Raw genomic sequence first — 23,599 nt, forward strand, 5'->3', positions numbered from 1 at the left:
TGCTGCTGCCTCCCCTTCTTAGAAACGCCCTTTGCGCTTTTATTAGCAACATCCTCCCTTGGAACGGGGAGCAGCGCAGGGTCGCGCTCACTGGAAAATCTCATTTGCCATCCCTACCCCTACCCACCTCCCAACCTCAACTGTGGCTTCGGGACCCACGGCCTGTCTTGTTCAGTCGTGCCCGACTCTCCGGGACCCCATTTGGGGTTTGTTTGGCAGAGATACTGGAGGGGTTTGCCATTATTTTCTTCAGCTCATTTTGCAGATGTGGAAACTAAGGCAAACAGGGTTAAGTGACTTGCCCAGGGTCACATAGCTAGTGTTAGAGGCCGAATTTGAAATCAGGAAGAGGAGTCTTTACGACTCCAGGCGCGGTATTCTATCCACTTTGCCACCTGGCTGACTGGCGGTTATGTCTAAAGTCCCTCCTAAACAAAGCAGGCGGCCAGCACCACCCCCCAACGCCGGCTTCGGGAAGAGCAAAGAAGCGCAGACAAAAGAATGAATGAGAAAAGGCCTTAAAACGGATCACGAAAACGTATTGGCTTCTGGAGACCACGTGGTCCAGCGGGTTGCGCCGCACGCACGGTCGCGGCCTGTCAGCGCCTGGCGTAGGACTACAACTCCCAGAAGTCCTCGCTTCCTATTCCACGCCCGGAAGCGAACGCTCTGACTGTGGAGGAAGGCGGCCCTGCCAAATAAACAGACCGGCTCTTTGCTTCTCTTAGAGGGTTGGGGAGACAGCTACTGTGAGAAAATCTCCCTTTTGCCAACATGAACGTGGTTTTTGCCGTGAAGCAGTACATTTCCAAAATGATAGAGGACAGTGGGCCCAGCATGAAAGTCCTTCTCATGGATAAGGAGACGGTGAGTTCGGTTTGGGTTCCGCAGCCCGCCCCCTCTCTTCCTCCGCGGTCCTCCCCGAGCTGAGCTTTCCCCGACGTGGAGATTTAGTATTTATTTCCTCCAGTGTGTACAGTAAGCATCCGTAACCGCCTTTGATGTGGCAGCCACGTAAAGTGTGCGGAAATGCCACGAAGAGGGAGAAGTATAAAAAACAGCCCCTGCCCTCAAGGAACTTACTACGGGCTAATGAAAACACTGAGGTACGAACGGTGTACCCAGAATTATATAGACGTATACCGCGGATTACCTGCAGTGTATGTGTGTGTCTGTGTATGTACACGTTTATCATACTCGAATGCATACGTTGTTAGGCGCGTGTATACCGGATTACCTCCCGTTTACCCTGTATGTTTGTACACATCAATTGGAGGTAATCAAAGAGGCGATCAGGAAAGGCTGGAATTCTATGAGGACTCTCTCCTCTTCCTGTCGACTAAGCAGTTTGAGGAGACCAGGAAACTCTTACTCAGAAGCCTGTTTACAGCCCTAACAGGCGTGCTTAGTAACTGAAGAATGAATTCAAAAGTATTGATGAACTTCCTACTGTGCGCGGAGAGCTGCGGAGGAGCCACATTTTAAGTGTTTAGAGACAAGGTGTCCTGTCTCTCTCCAGAAGTGTGGTGGCCACACAAGGAAGGGAGCTAGAATCCACAGGGGAGGCAATTGGTACGAGCTTTTGGGAAGGAATAGAACTCTTGAATTGAGTATTGTGTCCCAGGCAGACTTGGAAAAGGGGCAGGGAGGAAATGTAAAGGACCATTAAGTTATAGGAAATACAGTTGATTTGTCACAGTCTCCTATCAATATGGCTCAGCTCCAGGAAGAGAGTTCCAAAACTGAGAGGATTCACTTCCCCACAGTCAGGTGAGCTAGGTACTGAAAATGGACAAGGCAGATGGCATAGATGAATGATGAGAAAGGATGGTTCTTTAATTTTTATTCAGACTTTTCTTTTCTGATTGTAGCGTTAGGGGATTACTTTGAAATTACTGGTTATTGCCCCTTTCTCTCATGCTTTTAAAGTGCATATTAAACTTGTCTTTTCTACTTGAGATATGTAATACTTCAAAATGAGCATTGGATTTGAGTCTGGAGAAGCTTTGTTGGACTAACACTAACAATGTAACAAGGGACAAGTCATTTAACCTCCCTGACTCTCAACTTCCTCATTTGTAAAATGAAAAAAGTATTAAACCTCATAGGGTTTTTCTTGAGGAGTAAATTAGATAATAATGTATGTTAAGTGCTTTTTTTGGAGGTGGTAATCTTTGAACTAATATATACTTTCACCTATTGTTACTGTGACGAAAAGTCTGTTTGAAATTCAAGTGTAAAGAAATGTAGACAGAGACCATGTTTTTCTAGTCTAATATTATGCTCTCCATACCTCTTCCAAAAGCCCGCTAGCACTCAAAAAATGTTGGCATTGTTATCCTATGTATGTTTTGTATGTATGTATAGTTTGTCTACTCCAATTAAAATGTAACCTCCTTGAGCACAGGGACTTCTCATTTCTGTCTTAAACCATAACGTAGTTCCCTGGCACAAAGTTAGTGCTTAATAAATGCTTGTCAGTTGATTAAATTTGGTAGCATGTAAAGTACCCAATTAAGTAGTAATGAAGAGAGATTAGAAATGATTCTGTAGTAAAATTGGCGTTTGTCCTTTTGGAACAGTGTCATCTTTGGTTGATTGATTGGTTGATTCTTTTTATGTCTAGACAGGTATAGTGAGTATGGTGTACACACAATCAGAGATTCTTCAGAAGGAAGTGTACCTTTTTGAACGGATTGATTCTCTGAATCGAGAGACCATGAAACACCTGAAAGCCATCTGTTTCCTTCGACCTACAAAGGTACTATGTACACTGACCTTATGTCCAGGCTTATGCGGATTTTTATATTCAGGTCTGAACACAGTAGAGAGAATATGAATATGAGTCAAAATAAATTTGGATTGTTACTATTTGACGTGTGCTCTCATCATTCTGTCCTCTAGCATCTAAAACCTTGACCTTTAAAAAAAAACCATATCTTCCCATGTTACAAAACCTGCTTCTTATCTCTCATTGCACCTAATATCACCCTAGGCACGCAGAAAACACTTCATGAATAATTGAATGAGTCAATTAATGGATTGTCATTACTATTATTTATTTACTGAAGTCTTTACCCTAACATTGTTTTTTTGAAAAGGAAAATGTGGATTACCTAATCCAGGAGCTCCGAAGACCGAAATATAGCGTGTATTTTATTTGTAAGTATATGATTTTCTTTTGGGTATGTTTAGTTCTGTGCAAGTTAAATTTTTTTGTTAAACATAGCTTGTCATAGTATAGTTTAAGGGATTATCACAACAAATCATTATATTTGATTTTCTCTTTTTTATTGTCTTATATTCAAGTATTGAAAGTTCAGGTAACTGTTGTCCTAATATAGAGAGCTGACTATAATTACTATAAGTTATTGACATTTAAGAAATTATAATATCAAAAATAAGTTTTTCTTTGCTTTTTGAGGCATTTTCAAATTTCAAAATATGCAAATGGTCACATTTTATGTCTCTGATCAAAAAGGTATCTTTATTATGCTTTTATAAACTAAGGCACAGGTGTCCCTTCCTTATTGTGAAAGAAGTGGAAAAAGTGCAGTGAAATATAGGGCAGATGTTTTCATATCCTGCTTTGCCCTTTTGCTCCATTCAACAAACATTTGTTAATAGCCCATATGGCAGGTACTGTGCTAGGCCCCTGGGTGGAATACAAGGTTAAGTCTACAGGGTAGAGTTGTTTGGATATCTGGTTTCGTTAATTTCCTTCAGAGCTCATCCCACATTCTACCTCCTACATAAGGCCTTTTCTGGTTTTTGTACCTCTAGCTTCAAGTCCAAAACATCTAAATAAATAAAAGATTTTGGGTGAGTTGTTGTTTGGTATTGATAAACATCATAGTAATAAAAGTCCATGTTGAATGACTTTGCCCACTAGGCTAAAACCAATTCCTGTTCCCCTATTTTTTCTCTCTGTGAGCTGGAATTGTGAATTTATCATCACACATATCATAAGAGCCCAACATTGAACAATTCTTCAGTTTGGATCTAAGTCAGAAATGTCACATAGGATTTATATGGATTCTTCTGTCTGCAGAGGACTTCCTGGAGTGGAGATAATCATAGTCATTAAGATTTATCTGAGGTACGATTACTGCAAAACAAAGTACATTGTGACGTATTTTTCATTTCTTTGGGGAGTTTGGAAGCTCCATGAGCTCTTGTTTCTGGTTCTCAGTGCAAGTTTCTGAGGAAGAAGAGGCCCTTCTCCTCCACTTGGGCCCTTGAGCCTACCCTTTCCCACCTCCTCTGGAAACTTGCCCTCTCAGGCATTTTCTTTTCCATCTTCAACCTCTCCTTGTCCACAGGATCCTTACCTGTTCCTATCAAACACCTGTATCTCCCTATCCATAAACTTCCATTTGACCCTGCCAAAGCCAGTTATCCTCTTGTCATTTTTCTTCCTTTCAAAGCTAAGCAAGGAAATGGTGTTCTACTCTTATTGTTTGTTTCTGCTTACTTCTCCTTCACTCCTCACCTATTTGCATTATAACTTCCAACACCACCACTCAGCCAAACAGCTCTTTTCAAGATTGCTAATGATCCCAAAGCTGCCAAATCTGATGGCTTTTTCTTATTCCCAATCCTATTTGACCTCTCTGCAGCTTTTGACACTGTTGGTCAACCCTTCTCCCTATACTCTCTGTTCTCTTGGTTTCCAAAACACTTTTCTCTCCTGGGTCTTTTCCTTCTGTCTTACTAGTCCTCAGCCTCCTATGTTCAATCACCATTCATCTCCCATTCCCTAAGCATGTGCATGTCCTAAAGGAATATCCTAGGTCCTCTGCACTCCCCTCTCATTTAATGAGCTTGTCAGCACCCAAGGGTTTAATTGAGATCTCTCTCAAGATAATTTTCAAATCTAGATATCTAGTCCCTCACCTTTTTTTTTTTTAAACTTCAGTTCCATCAACCAACTCATTGGTCTCTCAAACTCAGTATCCAAAAATCATGTAACTTATTCTCTTTTCTTCTTATTCAAGCTTCCTCCAAATACTTCTGTTTCTTTTGAGGATGCTTCTATCCTTGTAGACCCCAAGGTTCACAGCCTTGGAGTCATTCTTGTCAGTTCCCTTACCCCTCATATCAAATCAGTTACCAAGCCTTGCAGAACGCATCCTTCCAAAATCTATCCACTTCTCCTAACAAAACACTAATATAGTTCAGGACCTGGTCACCCCTTATCTGGACCACTAAAACAACCTGAATTGGTCTACTTGCTTCCAGTCTCTCATTTTCTGTAATACGTCTGCCACAGAGCTGACAAGTTCATATTTCCAAATTGTAGGGCTGGCCACTCAAAAATCTTCAGTGTCTCCCTATTGTCTCTAGTTTAAAGACATTCAGACTCCTCAGTCTGACATTTATGTAAACTAGAACAACTGAGGCAGATTAAAAAAAACCAAAACAACATAGCAGTATACACAGTTCTGAAGTAATGTAAGCAGAAATAAGGCCAAAAGGTAGTAGGGCTGAATGATTACAATGACCAAACAGTCCAGTAGGACAGACGATAGAACATATTGCCCTTCTCTCTTCTGAGAGGTGGTTAGTTCTGTCTGTGTGTGTAATCAGACACAGTTGTCATGTTTGGTTTAGTTATATGAGAGGTTCCAATGTTAGCCTTGGACTGCAGCTATCAGGAAATGATTGTATGAGAAATAAAAGGCATCAATAAATCTTTTTTTAAAGACTCCTTTACAGTCTGACCTCCCTTTCCATACATATATTATGATTATGTGACTCCCTTCAGCGGCTCTATGGATCAGCCTAACTGCTCTGTTTGTTGTTCTTCTGACTTAGCAGTCCATTTCCCATCTCCACGCCTTTGCGTGCTCCCCCGGAAATGCCTGCCTTCCTCACCCTTTGCCCTTAGGATCCTTATCTTCCTTCATCTTTAACTCAGGTGATACCTACACAAAGCCTCCCCTCTCTTCCCCCACTATTAGAGCTAGATTTCTTCTCCAATTATTTTTCATTAAATTTTCTGTGTACTTGTTATATTCCCCCGCTTCCCAAGTAGAATTAGCTCCCTGAAAGCAGGTGGTTGTCTTTATACTCCCAGCCTTTTACATAGTAGGCTCTTGATAAAGTTGAATTGAATTACATCTTCTCGCCTCTAGGTGTCATGGTTGATCTGTACAGTTGGAGAAAAGGAATCTAGCAGATCAAGTTCAAAAGGGGAAGAATGAAATGTGACCCTTTAGAAAGTTCTGATCAGCCAGTTTTCAAGTTTAATAATTTGGGATATCAGAACAATATTAGAGACATTAGGGACTTCAGTTATTTGGCCCCCAGCCAATAGTTTAACTGCTTTACTCGCACATTGTTATTAAAAATAAAATCTTGTTTGCTTATAGTAAACCATCCTTCAGAAGACTGACAGCAAGCTTACCCACTATAGACTTTCCTCCCATAATGTTCTAGGCTGCCCAGGGTCACAGGATTTGGTAGATGCTTTCCTCCCTGATGCTTCACACACATTGTCCAGTGATTCTCTGGACTTCTCGCACAAGCCTATGTGTAATAGAACCGTTCATTTGCTTCATTTGCTTTATCTTCTTGGCAGTAAGCCTCTGCCTTGAGGCCAAGAATTGAGTGAGTCCTGAGAGGAAATTCCCCCTTTTTCCTCTAGGAAGAGTTCTTCATGCTTAGGTTGAGACAGATATGGGCTGTAAGTCTAATATTTGTTTTGCTGTATTTAGAGCTGTTCTCACCTTCTTATTTCAATACTGTGGGTTTGTCTGATTTAGACTATGAGTATATGGAGCAAAAAGCAGGCCTGCTTATTTCTTCAGTACTTAGCACATCATCGGTTAATATCTATTCAAACATTATCAACATTAAATTTAGTGTGAGGCAGTCACTCCCAACATTTTATTAGCCCAAAGTCTATTGTTACCTTACTATATTGCAAAACTTTTAAAAGAACAAATGGAAATGAATCTATATTGTGATTTTAATCATGATCAATTTTCCCATCAATTACAGCCTCCCTGCTAAGATGGCCATGTCCTAATCCCAATTTTAGGATTTTGGATTTTGGCATATAGGCGTATCCAACCTGGTTCATTCATTAAGCAGTAACTGCCAGTTTCATTTCTGCCTAATTGCTGCAGAGTGGATTTCCTCTTAGTCTCCTGAAGCTCATATATCTGTTTCAGATTTCAGTAACGTGATCAGCAAGAGTGATGTGAAGTCATTGGCTGAGGCTGATGAACAGGAAGTTGTGGCTGAGGTTCAGGTAAACATCTTGGTTCGCTGACATATCTTTTATGTTTCTTAAAGAACTTTTCCCCCTTATACATTACAAGATAATGAACAGGTAGACAGACTTCTCATAACTGGACCAAAGCCTTGAGGCTCCTAAACATTGATAATACATGCTGTGTAATGCACCACTTTAGAACAGAATCATGACATCTGTTTCTTGCCAGATAGTAGTGCATCCTTGAATAAGTCTACAATATGTGTGTGTTGGGAAAAATACCTTAAAGGCATTTTTTTTTTCAGAAGAGTATAATGATTCAGTAAATGACTCTGGAGATTGACCTATTTTAAATGATTGCTCCCCTACCCCCAAAAGGATGCACTGAATTGCATTGTTCTTTTTTTATCTGATCGATTGGACTGCCTGTTTAATTGTTTATTTTTCACTCATTAAAAATAGTATGTTCAGTGAAAAAGTCACTTATATGTAGGCACATTGCTGCTCAGTTTAGTCTGTACTTTTCCTTAATGTATGGAAGACATTACTACTGCAGCTGCTGCTGTTACTGCTACAACTACTCCTCTGTGTGTGTGTCTGTGTGTCTGTCTGTCTCTTTCTCTCTCTCCTGAGCCTATGATTTCATCAGTGTGAAGAACTTCTGGTACGGATACACCCTCCTCTGCTAATACCAATAGCAACTTAGCTGAAACTTATGGTCTCTACTCCCTCTACACCTCTGTCTCTTAGAATCTGTAGTGTTCTTCAAAGTTTGGTTTAAACAAAAACCCTTTACCAGGCCTCATAGCTTTCTGCTGATGCCTACTACTATTACATGCACTCTTGATCCTATCCCCTTTTTTTACATATTGCCCTCCTATCATCCCCATTCTTGCTCTCTTGTCTTCATACCCTCTCTGTCTGCTAACTCCTTCCATGTTGTCTACAGATATACTCTTGTCTCTTCCATTCTTAAAATCTTCACTTGATTGACCCATTCCCACTAGCCATCATCTTCTCCTTCTCTTCTTGACTAAACTCCTAGATGCTTCCACTTCCTTCCCCCCACTGTCTTCTAAAGCCTCTGTGATTTGGCTTCTGATCTCATCATTCAACTGAAGTGCTCTCTCCAAAATTACCAATGTTCTCTTAATCACCAAATCAAGGACCATTTCTCACTCAGTCCTCATCCTTCTTGACCTCTCTACAGCACTGAATTCTTTTGATCACCTTTCTCTCCTGAATATGCTTTCCTATCTAAGTTTTCATGACACTGCTCTCTTCTGGTCTCCTCCTATCTGTCTGACTGCTCTTTCCCAGTCTACTTTGCTGGAGCCTCATCCAGGTCATGCTTATTAATGGTATATATCTCTTGAGGCTCTTTCCTGAGCCCTGTTCTGCCTTTATTCTATGTCATTTGGTTATCTCATAAGCTCCCATAGGTTCAATGATCATTTCCATGTAAATAATTCTCCAGTTTATATATCCAGCCCTATTCTCTCTCCTGAGCCCGAGTCCCTCATCACTAACTGCCTTTTGGACATTTCAAACTGGATATCCTTATAAGCTTTCCAAATTTAACCTTTTCATAACAGAAATCATTATCTTTCCCCTCCTCTCTTCTGAACTTGCTTATTATTTTTGAGAGTACCCTCATCCTCCCAGTCACCCAGGTTCAAAGCCTCAACTGCTCACTATCTATCATTCAGCCTATATTTATCCAGTCTGTGGCCAAATCTTGTCATTTCTACCTTTACTCTATCTTTTGATTATATTTACTTATCTCCATTCACACTGCCACCACCCTAATTCAGATCCATCCCCTCTCATGTGGACTATCTCATCAACCTTTTAATTGATCTTCCAGTTCCATGAATACCCCCACTCCAGTCCATTCTCCACTGAGCACTCCATGGGCTCCCTGGTTCCTCCCAAATAATTCCTCTGTTTGGCATTTAAAATTCCTCACAACGTGAGCCTTCGTTTTCCTTCTGGGCTTCTTATACTTTCCTTGGCTCAACTAGTTCTTCAGTTCAGTCACACTGACCTTCCTATCTTCTGCCTCTTAATTTTCCTGATTTCCTTCGAGACTCAGCTCTGATACCTGATTCTCCTTTCCTCATCCCCACAACTGTTACTGCCTTCCTCTGACTTTCTGTCTGTTCTATATACATCTTCTGTGCACCTCATTTTTGCCTTGTTTGTCTCCTCCATGAGATTGTGAACTCCTTAAAGGCAAAGACTTTTCACTTGTTTTTGTATTCCCAGTACTTGGCCCTGTACCTGGCAAATAGCAAACATTTAGTAAATGCTTATCAGCTGACCATCGTTTCATGTGTATTTTGTATATATTATAATGTCCTATAGAATTAAAACTCCTTAAGAGCAGAGACTGTTTAGATTTTGTCTTTGTGATCACAGCCTCTAGCACAGTGCCTGGTGCATGGCAAACATTCAAAAAGTACTTGTTGGTTGATAGAGTGCTTAGGGCCATCTAGAGGTTAATTTGTCCATGTTCGGGTAGTCATTATGGTTGGGTAGTCAGTGGTAGAACTTGAAACCAAACTTCTTGACTTCATGGCCTACTCTGTCTACAATGTTATGCCACATCACTTACTACTTCATCTATTCTTACTAACTGCTGTCCCAGAGGAAGGTCAGTTCATTATTTGGATAGAATGTAAGCTCCTGGGTTGGTTTTATTTTTGTATCGTCAGCACAGAGAGTAATGTCTTGGACAAAACAGACTCTTACTGTATATTGAATTGATGTAATCTCTGTTGCTGCCTCTGAGCAAACATTTTGTTGTTATACTGTGTGTGTTACTACAAGATGAAGATATGTCAGTGTGAAGACTGATTTTGGTGCTCTTTATTTGCAGGAGTTTTATGGTGATTACATTGCTGTGAATCCACATTTGTTTTCCCTCAATATCTTGGGTTGTTGCCAGGTATGAAAAAGGGCAGATACTTCAGTTATTTTTACCTGATGAGAATTATTACAGCTAGATGTTGAGCATGTAAGGAATGAAAATGACTTTTTTGGGCTTATCATCTTAACCTGCAGGGTCGAAATTGGGATCCGGCTCAGCTATCTAGGACAACCCAAGGACTGACAGCTCTTCTGTTATCCCTGAAGAAATGTCCCATGATACGTTACCAGCTTTCATCAGACTCAGCAAAAAGACTTGCTGAGTGTGTGAAGGTGAGCCATGCCCAGTACTGTGCCAGATCATCCTTTCTCTAGGCTTTTCAGCTGTTATCAGAATATGATTTTGAAGGGATTCTTTCAAACCCCTTTTCATATTTAAGAAACAGACTTTTAGAATGAAGGCTTAAATGGTTCCACTTCCAAGTATTCACTAAAAATATGACCTAGACTCACTAGCAAAAGACTCTAGATTGTAATATATTCCAAGTTAAGGGACTAAAACTAAAAAGCTGAGAATTAAAATTCTTGGGTTCTGTCCCTCGTTCTACTGACAGTATACGAGTTATATAACTCCTTTATATCTCAGTTTAACTACCTATAAAACAAAGATTTTCATTCCAATTTCATGTGAATAGGATGCTACTAAATTCACCTTATAAGGAGCTTATGAATAATTTCATGAAAGGCCTATGCCAGTGCAAACAGTATTTAGTCACATAGCTGTGCTCTTTATTTACTCCTTACCTGTTTATATTGTCTCCATCTGCAGCCATTTGGTGACCAAACTTTCTTTGTCTCACCCACAGCAAGTGATAACTAAAGAGTATGAACTTTTTGAATTCCGAAGAACTGAAGTCCCTCCATTGCTTCTGATTTTGGATCGCTGTGATGACGCCATAACTCCACTGCTGAACCAGGTGCCATGGCCCTTGTAGGCAATATGAGAAGGGAAGAATTCCAGCCCTTAACCTTTATGGCAACACAATGTGATACTGGACATAGAGAGTAGATGTAGGGACCATTTTTTGTCACCTTATTCTCAACCATCCTTTTCTTGTGTGTTTTACCACCACTTTTAGGTTGATATCAAAGGCACAACCTTTCAATTTATTCCTATTCTACAATAATATCAAGGGAGAATTTGTAACTGTAAAGTAAAATTTGTTTCTTGGGCCACAGAGTTTCTCGCACAAAACCCTTTTGAAGGAGGGGTTCTATAGAAATTCTTCTTTAACATACTGTGCTGATGCATCCAGCCCCAGAAGTCTCCAAATGAGATCCAGTTTCCCTCCACAGAGATCAGCTTGGTTTTCTGGAGAGGAAAAATAAAATCAGCATGAACACATATTGACCAGATTATGATGTCAACCAATTGACTTAGTCCGCCTGTACACATGTATTAAATAGGTTCCAAAACTGATCCAAAGAGAAGGTCATGCTGGATTGTAATTGCAGAAGTTATACATGATTTTCAGTGATTCCATACTGCTCATTACTACAAAAGCTTATTTTAAAAACCCAATATTTATTCTTTTTGTGATGCTGAATAGTTAAAAATAATGGAAAACCATTTTCCAAACAATCATCATTACAGGTCATCCAGTGAGCAATGGAAAGATACATAGAGGGTGTAATTATCCCATCAGCTGTGATTTAATCTGTAAAAAAATGGTGTAAGGCCATCATCACAAGAAAAGGAAATGAGCTGATTTTCTGACGAGTGACAGGTAACAGATGGACAGCCTGAGTGTTACATTTGGCATCCATAAAATAGTAAAGGAAATATAGGAAAGGTTTTAGTGTCTTTTCAGAAAAAATTGGATAAGCACCCCTATGATGAAGGCACATAGTTGAATTGTGATTTGTACCTGAGGAGGAAACTTCCACTCCATGAAATCACAAATCCATTGCTATATATAATGAAACTTATTTGTAGTGCAAATTCACATTGATTTATGTGATTGAGTTATTGTGTGCAAATCGAATGATTATAAATGATTCAAACACTTTGCATTATTAAAGAATAGCTAGCCATAAGATTCCTTTCAAAAAGAAGTGCCCTGAGCACACATGATTAATCAACTCCTAATTTATTTTTTGGTAAGTCTAGATTTTCATGCATTAGTTTTGCTTGAAATGAAGTATACCTGATTAGCACTTTCTAGTGGATCAAGATTTAAAATTTAACCTACAGGCCTTTTATATTTATTACATTTGAAATACGTAGCTAGGCCCTGATTAGTGGGAATAGTGAATCCCCTGAAGTGGTCACATGAATTCAAATTTGCACTGTTCAAAGTTATAATTATGTGAAATGTTGTCACTGACCTAAGCCCAGTAGAAATCTACGGTTCAAATTAGAATAATTCAACCACTTCACATAATTCATTATTCACACTAATTGGAACTCACAATGTAATATGAAATTCGAGGAAAGACTTAGATACTAAGTTTGGGTGCTCCCTTACATATCCATAACTAGGAGAGGTGATGAACAAACACTTTTTCTGAGGAACTTGTGTATTTTTCATGGGCAATAATCTGCTCTGTACAAATAGCAATAACACCAGAAAGGGGCAGGGATTCTAACCAATTTTACTAGATAAATTGACCTTCTGAAAGCATTTAAGTTTTCTTCTCAATTCAAATTGAGCAGAAATAGAAAAGAAAATGGATGTGAAGGCAAGCTTCCGAGTATGCCAGTGTTTTGATCCACTCACGAGCTTCCTTCTGATAATATTAGTGTTCCCAGGATAAATATAGCACCGCACAGATCTGCAAGAGCACACTCATCGTGCGGCAGAAAACCACAAAAGCTCACAGGAAACGGTACAGCTTGTATCTGCAAGACCAGTATAGCTCTGTCTGTGAAACCAAAAATAGATGCATAATTTGCAGGCAAAGATTAGGAACTCATGATAGATATTGCATTTATTTTCCATCAGAGAGGCTAATCTTTGTTGCCCTTCTTCCAGAAATGTAAAATATAAAGTATAGAGATGCTTTGAGTTTTTAATGTTTTACCAATTTAAATGACTGTTGATGTTCATTATAATACAAATTGTTAGTACTACTTAAACTGAATAGACAAGTTACATATACTTAAGGTTCTAAGTGAATTGTGAATATTTTAAGTGAATATTTTAACATCCAAGATTGCTTTGTTTTATCATAGTTATCTGTTTTCTTGTTGTGCAACTTTTATTTAGTGGACATATCAGGCCATGGTCCATGAACTGCTGGGCATAAACAACAATCGAATTGACCTTTCTCGAGTACCAGGGATCAGTAAAGACCTGAGAGAGGTGGTCTTATCTGCTGACAATGATGAATTCTATGCTAATGTAGGTGATTTTTTTAATTACAAGAAGGGTATTGTTGGATTGGTAGAGTGGGGGCTAGTAGAAGTAGGTATGATTTGATATGAAAGGATAAATAGATGTTATCTGCAGTCCAGCTCTGTATACGTTTATAAATATTTTATGTGTGTATATACATATACATAGCACAAATATGTATCCGTGTGTGAATGTGATGTGCATCTCCAGAGGAAACCTAGAACTTTTCATTTTGACCTCTTAGCAGTATTTCTTGGATAAGCATCTGCATACTTAATATTGAGTAAAATAGAGAAGTAATACTTGCTGTGAAAAATCAATTTTGTATTAAGCAATGTGAATTCAGTATAATTATATACCATGTTGCTATTGCCCCTCATGATCCAGTAGCACTTTGAGAGAATAGTAGAGGTATTGGCCTACGTCCAATTTGGGTATTTATGGTAGCATTCTGTTTTCCTTTCATTTCCAGCTATATAAGAGATTCTTGGTCATGTGTAATTTTTAAACTGTAGGATAGTAAGACTGTGTGTTACCAAGCCATGTCTCTTCTTTGTTTTTACACAGAACATGTATCTGAATTTTGCTGAGATTGGCAGCAACATCAAGAATCTCATGGAAGACTTCCAAAAAAAGAAGCCGAAAGAACAACAAAAACTAGAATCAATAGCAGATATGAAGGTAAATTAAACATGTGTGACTAATGGGTTGCTATGGAAATGGTTACAATTTATAAGTGTTCTGGCATAAGCTGGAATAATCCAGAACCTTTTTTGTGCATAGCTTTTATGTCACCTATTTAGCCTGTCTTTTTTGAGACTTATTTTCTGAGATCTCTTTTTTCAGTTAAGTCCTAATTTCTTGGGTACCCATTGTACTTAAAAGTTGTATTTGCACTGTTCTAAAACTCATTATTTCAAGACCTAACAGCTCTTCTGTTTTTATGCATTGCAAAGTGAGCTGTAGAAATCTTATTCTGGTCAGCAGGGGTGGGTAGAGATTGTCTTTTTGTTTTCCCTCATCCTCCGCTGAGAAATGATGATTCAGATGACTCAGAATCTCCCACCAATTTTTTCTCTGACAGGCCTTTGTGGAGAATTATCCACAGTTCAAAAAGATGTCTGGGACTGTGTCAAAGCATGTGACTGTGGTTGGGGAGTTGTCTCGGTTGGTCAGTGAGAGGAATCTGCTGGAAGTTTCAGAGGTTGAGCAAGAACTGGCCTGCCAAAATGATCATTCTGCTGCTCTCCAGGTATCTGTCAGCCAATTAGCCTGTATTTGGTAAAGATTTAATATGTGCTTAAATTATGATAGATGCTGTAGGAGATATAAAAGAAATGTAAGGTGTAGTTCCAGTACTCAAGGAATACAGTTCACTTGACGAGACAAGATGAAAACATGTGACACAACCAGAAAACAGTACAAGGCATCTTACGCAGTTGTGTGCAGAGCTATGTTTTGACATTAGAAGTTGAGAGAAGAGAAAAGTTGTCGGGGAAAGCTCATTGCTCTAACGTGGCACTTGAACTCAGCTTCACCTCTAAGATAACATGACTGGTATCTTCCCCTATAGAAGACCATCCTTGGATGACTAGGATTGAGAGAGGAATAAGGAAGGATTTTTCCTAGGAATATTTATGTGATGAACAAAGACAGGATGAATATTGTATGAGTGAGTAGTCTGAGCCAAAGAATAAGAAAGATGTATGTTGAGAGATAGTAGGAGGAAGTGCCATGTAAAATGGAGCCAGATTATGAAGGACCTTGAAAGGAAGTAGGGTTTGGACTTTATGTAAGAAGCAGAAGAAAACCATTATAGATTCTTGGGCAGAAGAATGAAATGACGAAAGCAAATAGCCTCTTGGTGGGTCTGCCTGCCTCAAGTCTCTCCCTACTCCAGTCCATCCTCCATTCAGTCACCAAAGTGAATTTCCTAAAGCTCATGTCCAACCATGTTACAACCCTACTCAATAAACTCCAGTGGTTCCCTGTTGCCTCCAAGATAAAATACAAAGTGCTCTTCTTGGCATTCAAACACCTTGATGACCCCTAGCCCTTCCTACCTTTCCAGTCTTCTTACACCTTGCTCCCTGACATGTACTCTTTGATCCAGCGACCTCCTTGCTGATCACAAACTAGATGCTCCATCTCTAGGGTCCAGGCACCTTCTTTGGCTGTCCCCAATGTCTGGAGAGTCTTTCCTCCTCAGTAGATGGAGATCTACTGAGTCTCAAGCTCCTTTTAAGTCCCAGCTAAAATCTCACCTTTTACAGGAAACCTTTCCTAACCCCACTTAATTCTAGTCCCTTCCTTCTGTTATTTCCCATTTGTCCTGCATGTGGCTTGTTTGTACATATTTGTTTGCATATTGTCTCCCCCATTAGATTGTAAGTTCCTTGAGTGCAGGAACTATCTTTTGTCTATTTTTGTATCCCTCGCACTTAACCCAGTGTCTGGCACAAAGTAGACACTTAATAAATGTTGATTGATTGATTGGGAATATTAGTCTGGAAACAATGTGAGAATGAAGTTGAAGGAAAGACAGATGGTGGCCAGAAAGAGTCACCAAATGGCAGACCTTGATGATACATGGTTAGAGTCAGTGAAGGAGATGGGATAATCAAAGGAAACTAGTGGTGCCACCACATACAGATGGGAAATTGGAAAGATGTTTAACCACTTAAGCTGGTGTGAAGTAAAAATGCATCTTATTTGAAGATTTTCTTTTTCATTAAATAGGAACTTTGACCCTAGAAATTTATCTCTTTTCCCTTTTATATACAGTAAATTCCAAAGTTGATTTGGGAGGTAGCAGAATCTAAAAGAAGGCATTTCAAAGCTCCTGTGTCATTTAGAATGACATATAGATTGTCATCCATTTTTATATAATGATATATCTTAAAGAGAAAGATCTTTGTATAAAATGCTCTAGCTTGACCATAATTTTTATTGATTGTGTCCCATAGCTTCTTTTGGAAGCTCCACTATACTGAAGAAAAGACAAAATAAACTTAGTTTTCTATGTAGACTTCCTATCTAGTTAGGTTTTATACTTAGCCTCTGGTTTTCCAAATTTTCACAAAAACCAGCTGGTACTTTTGGATCTTTGACTAGCTTGCTTTGTAAAAAAGTTACTGCAGTTGTCCTGGTCTCATGAGTTTAGGCAGAAATTTTCCTGAGAAAGGAAAATTATTTATTTCAGTGAATATGTTTCCTGCTTGTTATTGAAAGTAGGTATGGTTATTCTTAAGTTTTCTAGTCTTTTTGGTTATTTATTTTATATATATACATATATATATAATTTTGTTAAAAAAAAAAGTTATTAGCAGGTTTAATTATACACATGATTGAATTTCCTTGTTTGAACTTTCTACTTTCTGTTTTCATGTAAAGGATTAAATTTATTAAAAATACCAAAGCCATAGACGTTCCAGTTCATGTTTAAGAATTTCCTTTTAAAAAGTTTTCTTCCCCAGGGCGCTAGGTTTTTGCAGTGAGCAGCTGATTCGAAGTCACCAAGAGAAAGAGTGTCTTTGGTGGCATGACTTAAATAGCCCAAAAAGGGAACTTTTGTTTGACAGTGAATTAATGCCAGTGTTCCAACCTCGAAATGGGTTATTACATTCCTTGGCTTGACCTAAGGTTCATGGTATGTCATGAAGCAATGAATTGGATTTGTTGGCTAGCATTGTCTTATGGAACAGTGTACTCTTCGTACACACAGAAATAAATGTTCATCTGGATCTATTAAACTGCTGTCATTTCTGGTCATTGATTCCATATTAGGAAAGGTTATTTGTTACACCATGAAAATGAAACATTTTCCAAAAACATCTCATTTATTTGGGTTTTGTGCCCATGTTCCAGCTTCACATTGGGGAGAGTCCTGAACTTCTCTTAGATCTGAGAGTCTCTTTGATTCTTCCTTGCCCCGCACTAGTCCTCAGACAGCAACCTTCTAAGTTTTCCTCATGGGACCCATGCTTGAAACCTTTGTAGGTTAATAGAACCTGCCCCAACTGCTGCTCGACTGCCTGCTTGACTGTGAGGATGTAGTGTCCTCTCCACACTGCACTGAAGCGTTGCAGGAGGATTTTAGGGGTAGGACATGAGCAGAAAATGAACAGCAGTTCTCTTCTTCCTTGGCCAGTCCTCCCAGAGGAATATTTGGTATACTGAGAGTGAGCCAAGGCTGTGAATCAAGGGGACAACCAAAAGGGATTCAGTCATGTTTAGGGACAAAAAGATAGGAAAAAAAAGCTGTTCAGAGTTACTGTGGGTAGAATAATGGATGGTTAAGAGAAGGTGGAGCTGTTTGTCTTATTTTTCTTTTATTTTGTCTGTTGAGGAGGGTGATTCTTGGACTAGACATGATGGAACAAAAGAAAAATGTTTGAGAAGTGACACCCCCAAATTGGGTGAGATAGTAAGCAAGCACCTTTAGGCAAAATGATGCTTAGTCACTACTATGTTCAGAGTGCTGGACCCAAAGTCAGGAAGTTTGTTGTTCAGTTGTTTCAGTTGTGTCTGACTCTTTGTGACCTCATTTGGGGTCTTCTTGACAGAGATACTGACTGTAGCAGTTTGCCATTTCCTTCTCCAACTCATTTTACAGATGAGAAAACTGAAGTACACAAGATTAAGTGACTTGCTCAGGGTCACCCAGCTAGTAAGTGTCTGAGGTCATATATGAACTCAGGTCTCTATTCACTTAGCTACCTAATTGCCCTAAAGTCAAGAAGACTTGATATCAAATCCAACCTCAGATGCTTCCCAGCTCTGTGACCCTGGGCAAGTCACTACACCTCTCTTAGCCTGTTTCTTCAAATAGGGATCAGAATTGTACCTGCCAATCAAATAAGGTCATATTTTTAAAGAGTTTTGCAAATGTTAAAGTGCTGTGCAAATGCTAGTTATTTTTATTGTTACGCTAATCAGAAACGCAGGCGTCAAAGTTGGGAGGGATAGCTAACACATCAGATAACAGAATTAGAATTCAGAAAGGTCTTGATAAGTTGAAATGTAACACTGAAAATGTAAAGATTAAATTTTATAGAGACAAATGTGACCTAAGTCTTATACTTGGGTTCAGAAAATGAGCTTTCCAAATGTAAGATAGGGTAGGCATTATAGCATTTCACTTATGAAAGGGTTTTAGTAGATGACCACATCCATCTGAGTCAACAGTGTGATAAAGCAGTCAAAGAATCTTGTGCAATATTAGGCAGCATTCACAGGGTGGGCATGGTGTGCAGAGTTTGGGAAGCAGAAGTCCCCCCATCCTATGCCCTGGCCAAGCCACATCTGAAGAGTTCTGGGTACTATAGGATCCTAGGTTTAGGGACAGAAGGAAATTTAGAAGTCATGTCATCCAGCTCCCTCAGAATGGTTAGGTCACACAGGTTGTAAGGAGTGAAGCTGGAATTTGCACCCAAGGCCTCTGCCTCTAAATCAAGGACTGTTTCAGCTGTACTCCTCTGACTCTTGCCACATCTCAGGAAGGACATTGATAAACTAGAGACTGTCCAGAAGAGGGCAGCCAGGATGATGAGGAGACTTCTAGATCCGGCCTAAGGAATTATGGATATTTACTCAGGAGAGGAAAACACTTGGGGGCACATCACAGCAAGCTTCATGTATTTGAAGGGCTGCCACAGAGAAGGGGAGGAGAGATGATGCTTGCCTTTTTTTGTCCTAGAGGACAGCACTAGGGGCAGTAAATGGAAGCTGTAGGGAGGCAAAATTAGGCTTGATATAAAGGAAAATTTCTTAATGGTTAGTCATCCCAAAGTGGGATGGGCTGCTTTGAGAGGTCTGGGATCGTTTTTACTAGAAGTCTGTAAGCAAAGGTTGGATGACCACTTATTGAATATATTGGAGAGAGGATTTCTGTTCAGATGTAGGTAAAGGCCCTTCTAACACTGAAAATCCATGAATCTCTTCTGGAAAGAAGAATGATCTTCAGACTGGAAAAGATGGAGCTAAAGTGCAGTGGTGAGGAAATTGTCAGAGTACTGGCTTAGCTGCTATAAACAAGTCCAAGGCTTGTGTGTAGAGATTTAGAGCTGGGAGAGCATTGACTCCACCTTTCTCATTTTACTGATGAATCATGCAAGTGGCAGAGCTGGGATTGAAACATAGGTGCTTGAACTCCAAATCTAGAACCACTACTTCCACTGCATCAAGTATTGTAGACTGGATAGACTATACACCAGGTGCCTAAAAGAACTTAAAGAGATGATGTCTGAACCTTATTTAATAACTAGAAAAGGTGCTATAAGAATGGAGGAGGGACATGACTTGTCCTGATCTTTAAAAAGGGAAGAAACTATAGATCTGAAACTGTGGTCTGGCGATTCTCTCAACTCCTACCAAAAATTCTAGAATAATTTTTAAACATGATTTGTAAGTGCTTAAGGAACTAGGGATCACTAGGAGCCACCATGGCTTCACTAAGAACATGTCATTCCAGACCAGTCTCTTACTTTTTAAGGAGAATTTTGATCTGGTTCATCAAAGCAGTACTGGAGACTTAGCATTTTTGCATTTCATCAACACATTTGAAAGACTATTACATGAAATCCTTGGGAAAGAGAGAAATGTTGACTGAATTATAGCACAGTTAGGTTGATTTATAACTGATTAAATGATTTCCTCTCCCCAAGGAATAGAGAGGGAAGGTATTGTGATAGAGTGGAGAGACCTGGCCATGGAGTCGGGAAGACCTGCATACAAATCCTGCCTTTGACATATCCTGGCAGTGTGACCCTGGACAATCATTTAAACTCTCAGTGGCAACACCTACAGATTGAGTGCCAAGCTGCATTGGAAGAGGGTGTTTCCTATAGCATTGAAAATATAGGTCTGGTCCCATACATATTCTGCTGAATAATTTTACCCATGCTTACTAGGCAAAGATACAAAAGACTTGATTATCCAGTTGGGAGGGATAGTCGATGCTTTAGAGCAGTGATGTCACACTCAGGTAGGAACAGGGTCCACTATTCTATGTATAAGGATCCCTGCAGGCCTCATATTGATTTAAAATGTAATGTTAGCTATGTTTTGTTTATTTTTATTTACATTTTAATCAGACCATGTGTTTGACACCTCTGCTGTAGATGCTATAATCAGGGTTCAAAAATACTGTAACAGGATAGAAAGATAAGCCAAAATTAACATGATGAAATTTAGTTGAGATAAATATGAAATCTTGAACTTTGGTTCAAAAATAAGGGAACCTGTATTAACAGTTATTCATAAATAAACAGAATTTCTTTGTTGACCATGATCAATTTAAGTCTGGAATGTGGTGAAGCTGCCAGAAAAACAAAAACCTAATATAACCCTAGACTGCCTTAATAAGAACTTCCCAACTGTTAAAACTATTAAAAAATGCAATGATTTTCCCCATTAAGTAGAAACTTCCCTGCCACTTGAGGCTTTGAAGTAAAAAATCCTCAATCACCTGTCATTGACTGGGTAGAGCTCATTGATTAAATAACCTTTAAAGTCCTTTCTAATAATAATGTTTTTTGATTCTAGTATATATAAGAATGAATTGATAACTTTTTGTTATTATGTCACCTTCATTTCCATATATATATGTGTAATATATTTTAAATGTACTTTAAAGTATAAAATTTACATATAATTTTATATGTATATAAAGAAATAAAGGTGGGGTGTGTGTGTGTGTGTGTGTGTGTGTGTGTGTGTGTGTGTGTGTGTAAAATCTCCCCCTTCACCTACCAAGAGAGCTGTCCCTTGTAACAAAGAGTGAGGGTGTGGGGGTGGAGGAAGGGTATCTCAGCTGAACTGGCCAGCACCCCAGCTAAGTCTAATGGTATATGAAATGTTCCCTATTCAATGAGAGAAGTCTCCCACTTCTGCAAAGACAGGAGGAAGATACATTTTCTTTTCTCTTCTTTGGGGACTAATGTTGAGCATAATCACATGGCATTTAGTTTTGAGTTTGGGTTGTTTTTTTTTTCCATTTACATTGCACACATTGAGTATGTTGTTTTCCTAGTTCTGCTTACCTTGCTGTGCATTAATTTGTGTGTCTTTTCCATGTTTCCCTCGGTTTATATTCATTAATTCTTATGGCTCAGTGATATTCTTTTGTTTTCTTATATTAGTTTGTTTAGACATTCCCCCATTGATGAGTACTGTACTTCATTTCCAGTTCTTTTTAACACAAAAATGCTGCTATGAATATTTTGGTGTAAATGGAACCTCTCTCTCTCTATCTTTGACCTCTTTGGGATATATATCTAGCAACAAACTCGGGGGGCAAAGGTAGATTCTGGTACTTTTTCCAGTAGAAACGTTAATGCAAATGTACTTGCTAAATCTAATCAGTGGCATTATCTCCTTTCTGCTTTCCGGTGATTTCAGTTAAATGGGATCTGGACATTCCCTGGTCACTGTCTTTTCAGATTGTTGGACTTTGTCAAATTTTATTATATGAACATGTTGGAAATACTAAATGGCGTAATCTTGCTGCCCTAATCTTTGTGTCCTTTTTGTCATCATCTGTTCCATCCCACTCTAATACAATAACAAGGGGCTAGAATATTTGTCAGAGCCAACTTAGAAGAAAAGGTGTGATGTTTAATTATTGACTTCATTCCTAAATCATATGAGAGGTAAAGTTTTAATAGCAAAAGTGATTATCATCATCACCTTTTTTTTTTGTTCTTGCCTCATCATAGTTTAGGTAGAGATAGAAAGCAGTCCTCCCAAAATGATGAAGAATCACCAAACATCAGCAGAGAAGAGAATTGTTTTCCCCTTGATGTCCTGTCAGTTCCTTTTGAGGCCTTGATCTCCAGAGACAGTATCTTTGACTCTTCTTTTCCTTTTCTTTGATTAGACTTGTATGTGTGTTAGGTCTCAATAGAAGGTTTTGAATCTTATCTTCTTGAGTAGATAAAAGTTTTTGTCTGTTATTCTCTTGCTTAGTCATTGCTGTTATATATCTAGGTAACTTTTTCCTCTTATGACTCCACCATCTATTTTAAGCTTTCCCATAAGGCTTAGCACCAAAAATTCGTAGTACAATCCAGTTATATTTCTGTCATATAAATACCGTCACATGACACACAGCTGCTGTGTAGCAGGAAGGCATCCGCATTCTCTGGCCACATCATTATTAGGCAGCATACTAGAACTTGATAATGATGAGTTCCATTATAATGTGGAATTCTCTATGGTCCTTGATGGACTTCAATTAAATAGCTTTATGTAGTGGAAAAAGCATTAGGTTTAAGAAGACCTGGGTTCATGTCAAGGCTTAGTCCCGACCCTTAAATTGCTTAACCTTGACTTAAGTTCATGACCAAACAAAGGATAGAAAGGACCACAGAAAATAAAGGGGACAATTTTGACGACATAAAATTAAGAAGTGCCTGCACAAACAAAGCCAAGACAGGGACAGATAGGTAGGAAGTTCCAAGGGCAACATAGCAATAGAGGCTTGATTTCCAAGTTCAGAGCGTCTGTCACAACAAGGGCAAGGAAGAGAGTAAAAGCAGGCCAGCCTGTACCTCTTCACCAAATCAGGATTCCAGAAGGAACTCACCAGTGGGAAAAGGGGGGAAGGCCATGTGCAGGGACATTCCATGGTAAACTAGAGTGGGGATTACAGGATATTCCAGGGTGAAAAAGTCACCAGGTCCTGATAGAGATTCCAGGATGACATTGCAATAGAGGTGTGATTTTTGAAGTCTAGAAGGTCAGGAACGGAGCTGAGAGGAGAATGTAAACAACACTGTAAAAAAATAACTTTGAAAGACTTAAAAACTGATCAGCACAACAGTTCCAAAAGACAAATGATGAAACTTGCTGCCCACCCACCAACAAAGAGGCCATGGACTCAAGGTGCAGAATAAGATATAGATATCTTTTGGATTTGTCCAGTGCAAGAATTTGTCTTGCTTGACTCTATATGTTGGGGGAGGAGGGGAGTTGTTTTTTCTTTTTTTTTTCCAGAAGGGAGAAAAATAATCAATTTTTGCTTATTTTTTTAAAAAGTTAAGTTATTTTTTATTATTTTATTTGTTTTCAGTGTTCTACAATCACTTCCATATATCTTAGATTTTTT

General features: G+C 39.0%; 1 protein-coding gene across 3 annotated transcripts in view; it reads left to right on the forward strand.

Moving 5' to 3' along the window:
• Window positions 1–628: 628 nt before the first annotated feature.
• VPS45 (vacuolar protein sorting 45 homolog) overlaps window positions 629–23,599 on the forward strand; it is a 67,467-nt gene continuing 44,496 nt past the window's right edge. Inside the window, exons 1-10 of one of the 3 annotated variants that reach the window (XM_072644686.1) lie at window positions 629–867; window positions 2,627–2,761; window positions 3,102–3,162; window positions 7,179–7,258; window positions 10,104–10,172; window positions 10,289–10,426; window positions 10,960–11,070; window positions 13,363–13,497; window positions 14,059–14,172; window positions 14,576–14,743. In XM_072644686.1, the coding sequence (XP_072500787.1) occupies window positions 775–867; window positions 2,627–2,761; window positions 3,102–3,162; window positions 7,179–7,258; window positions 10,104–10,172; window positions 10,289–10,426; window positions 10,960–11,070; window positions 13,363–13,497; window positions 14,059–14,172; window positions 14,576–14,743 (1,104 nt within the window). In that variant the 5' untranslated portion in view covers window positions 629–774. The remainder of the gene's footprint in view (window positions 868–2,626; window positions 2,762–3,101; window positions 3,163–7,178; window positions 7,259–10,103; window positions 10,173–10,288; window positions 10,427–10,959; window positions 11,071–13,362; window positions 13,498–14,058; window positions 14,173–14,575; window positions 14,744–23,599) is intronic. The other 2 variants (XM_072644688.1, XM_072644687.1) reach the window with 2 other exon arrangements.

This window comes from Notamacropus eugenii, chromosome 2 (assembly GCF_028372415.1).
Source record: "Notamacropus eugenii isolate mMacEug1 chromosome 2, mMacEug1.pri_v2, whole genome shotgun sequence".
NCBI classification, from domain to species: domain Eukaryota; kingdom Metazoa; phylum Chordata; class Mammalia; order Diprotodontia; family Macropodidae; genus Notamacropus; species Notamacropus eugenii.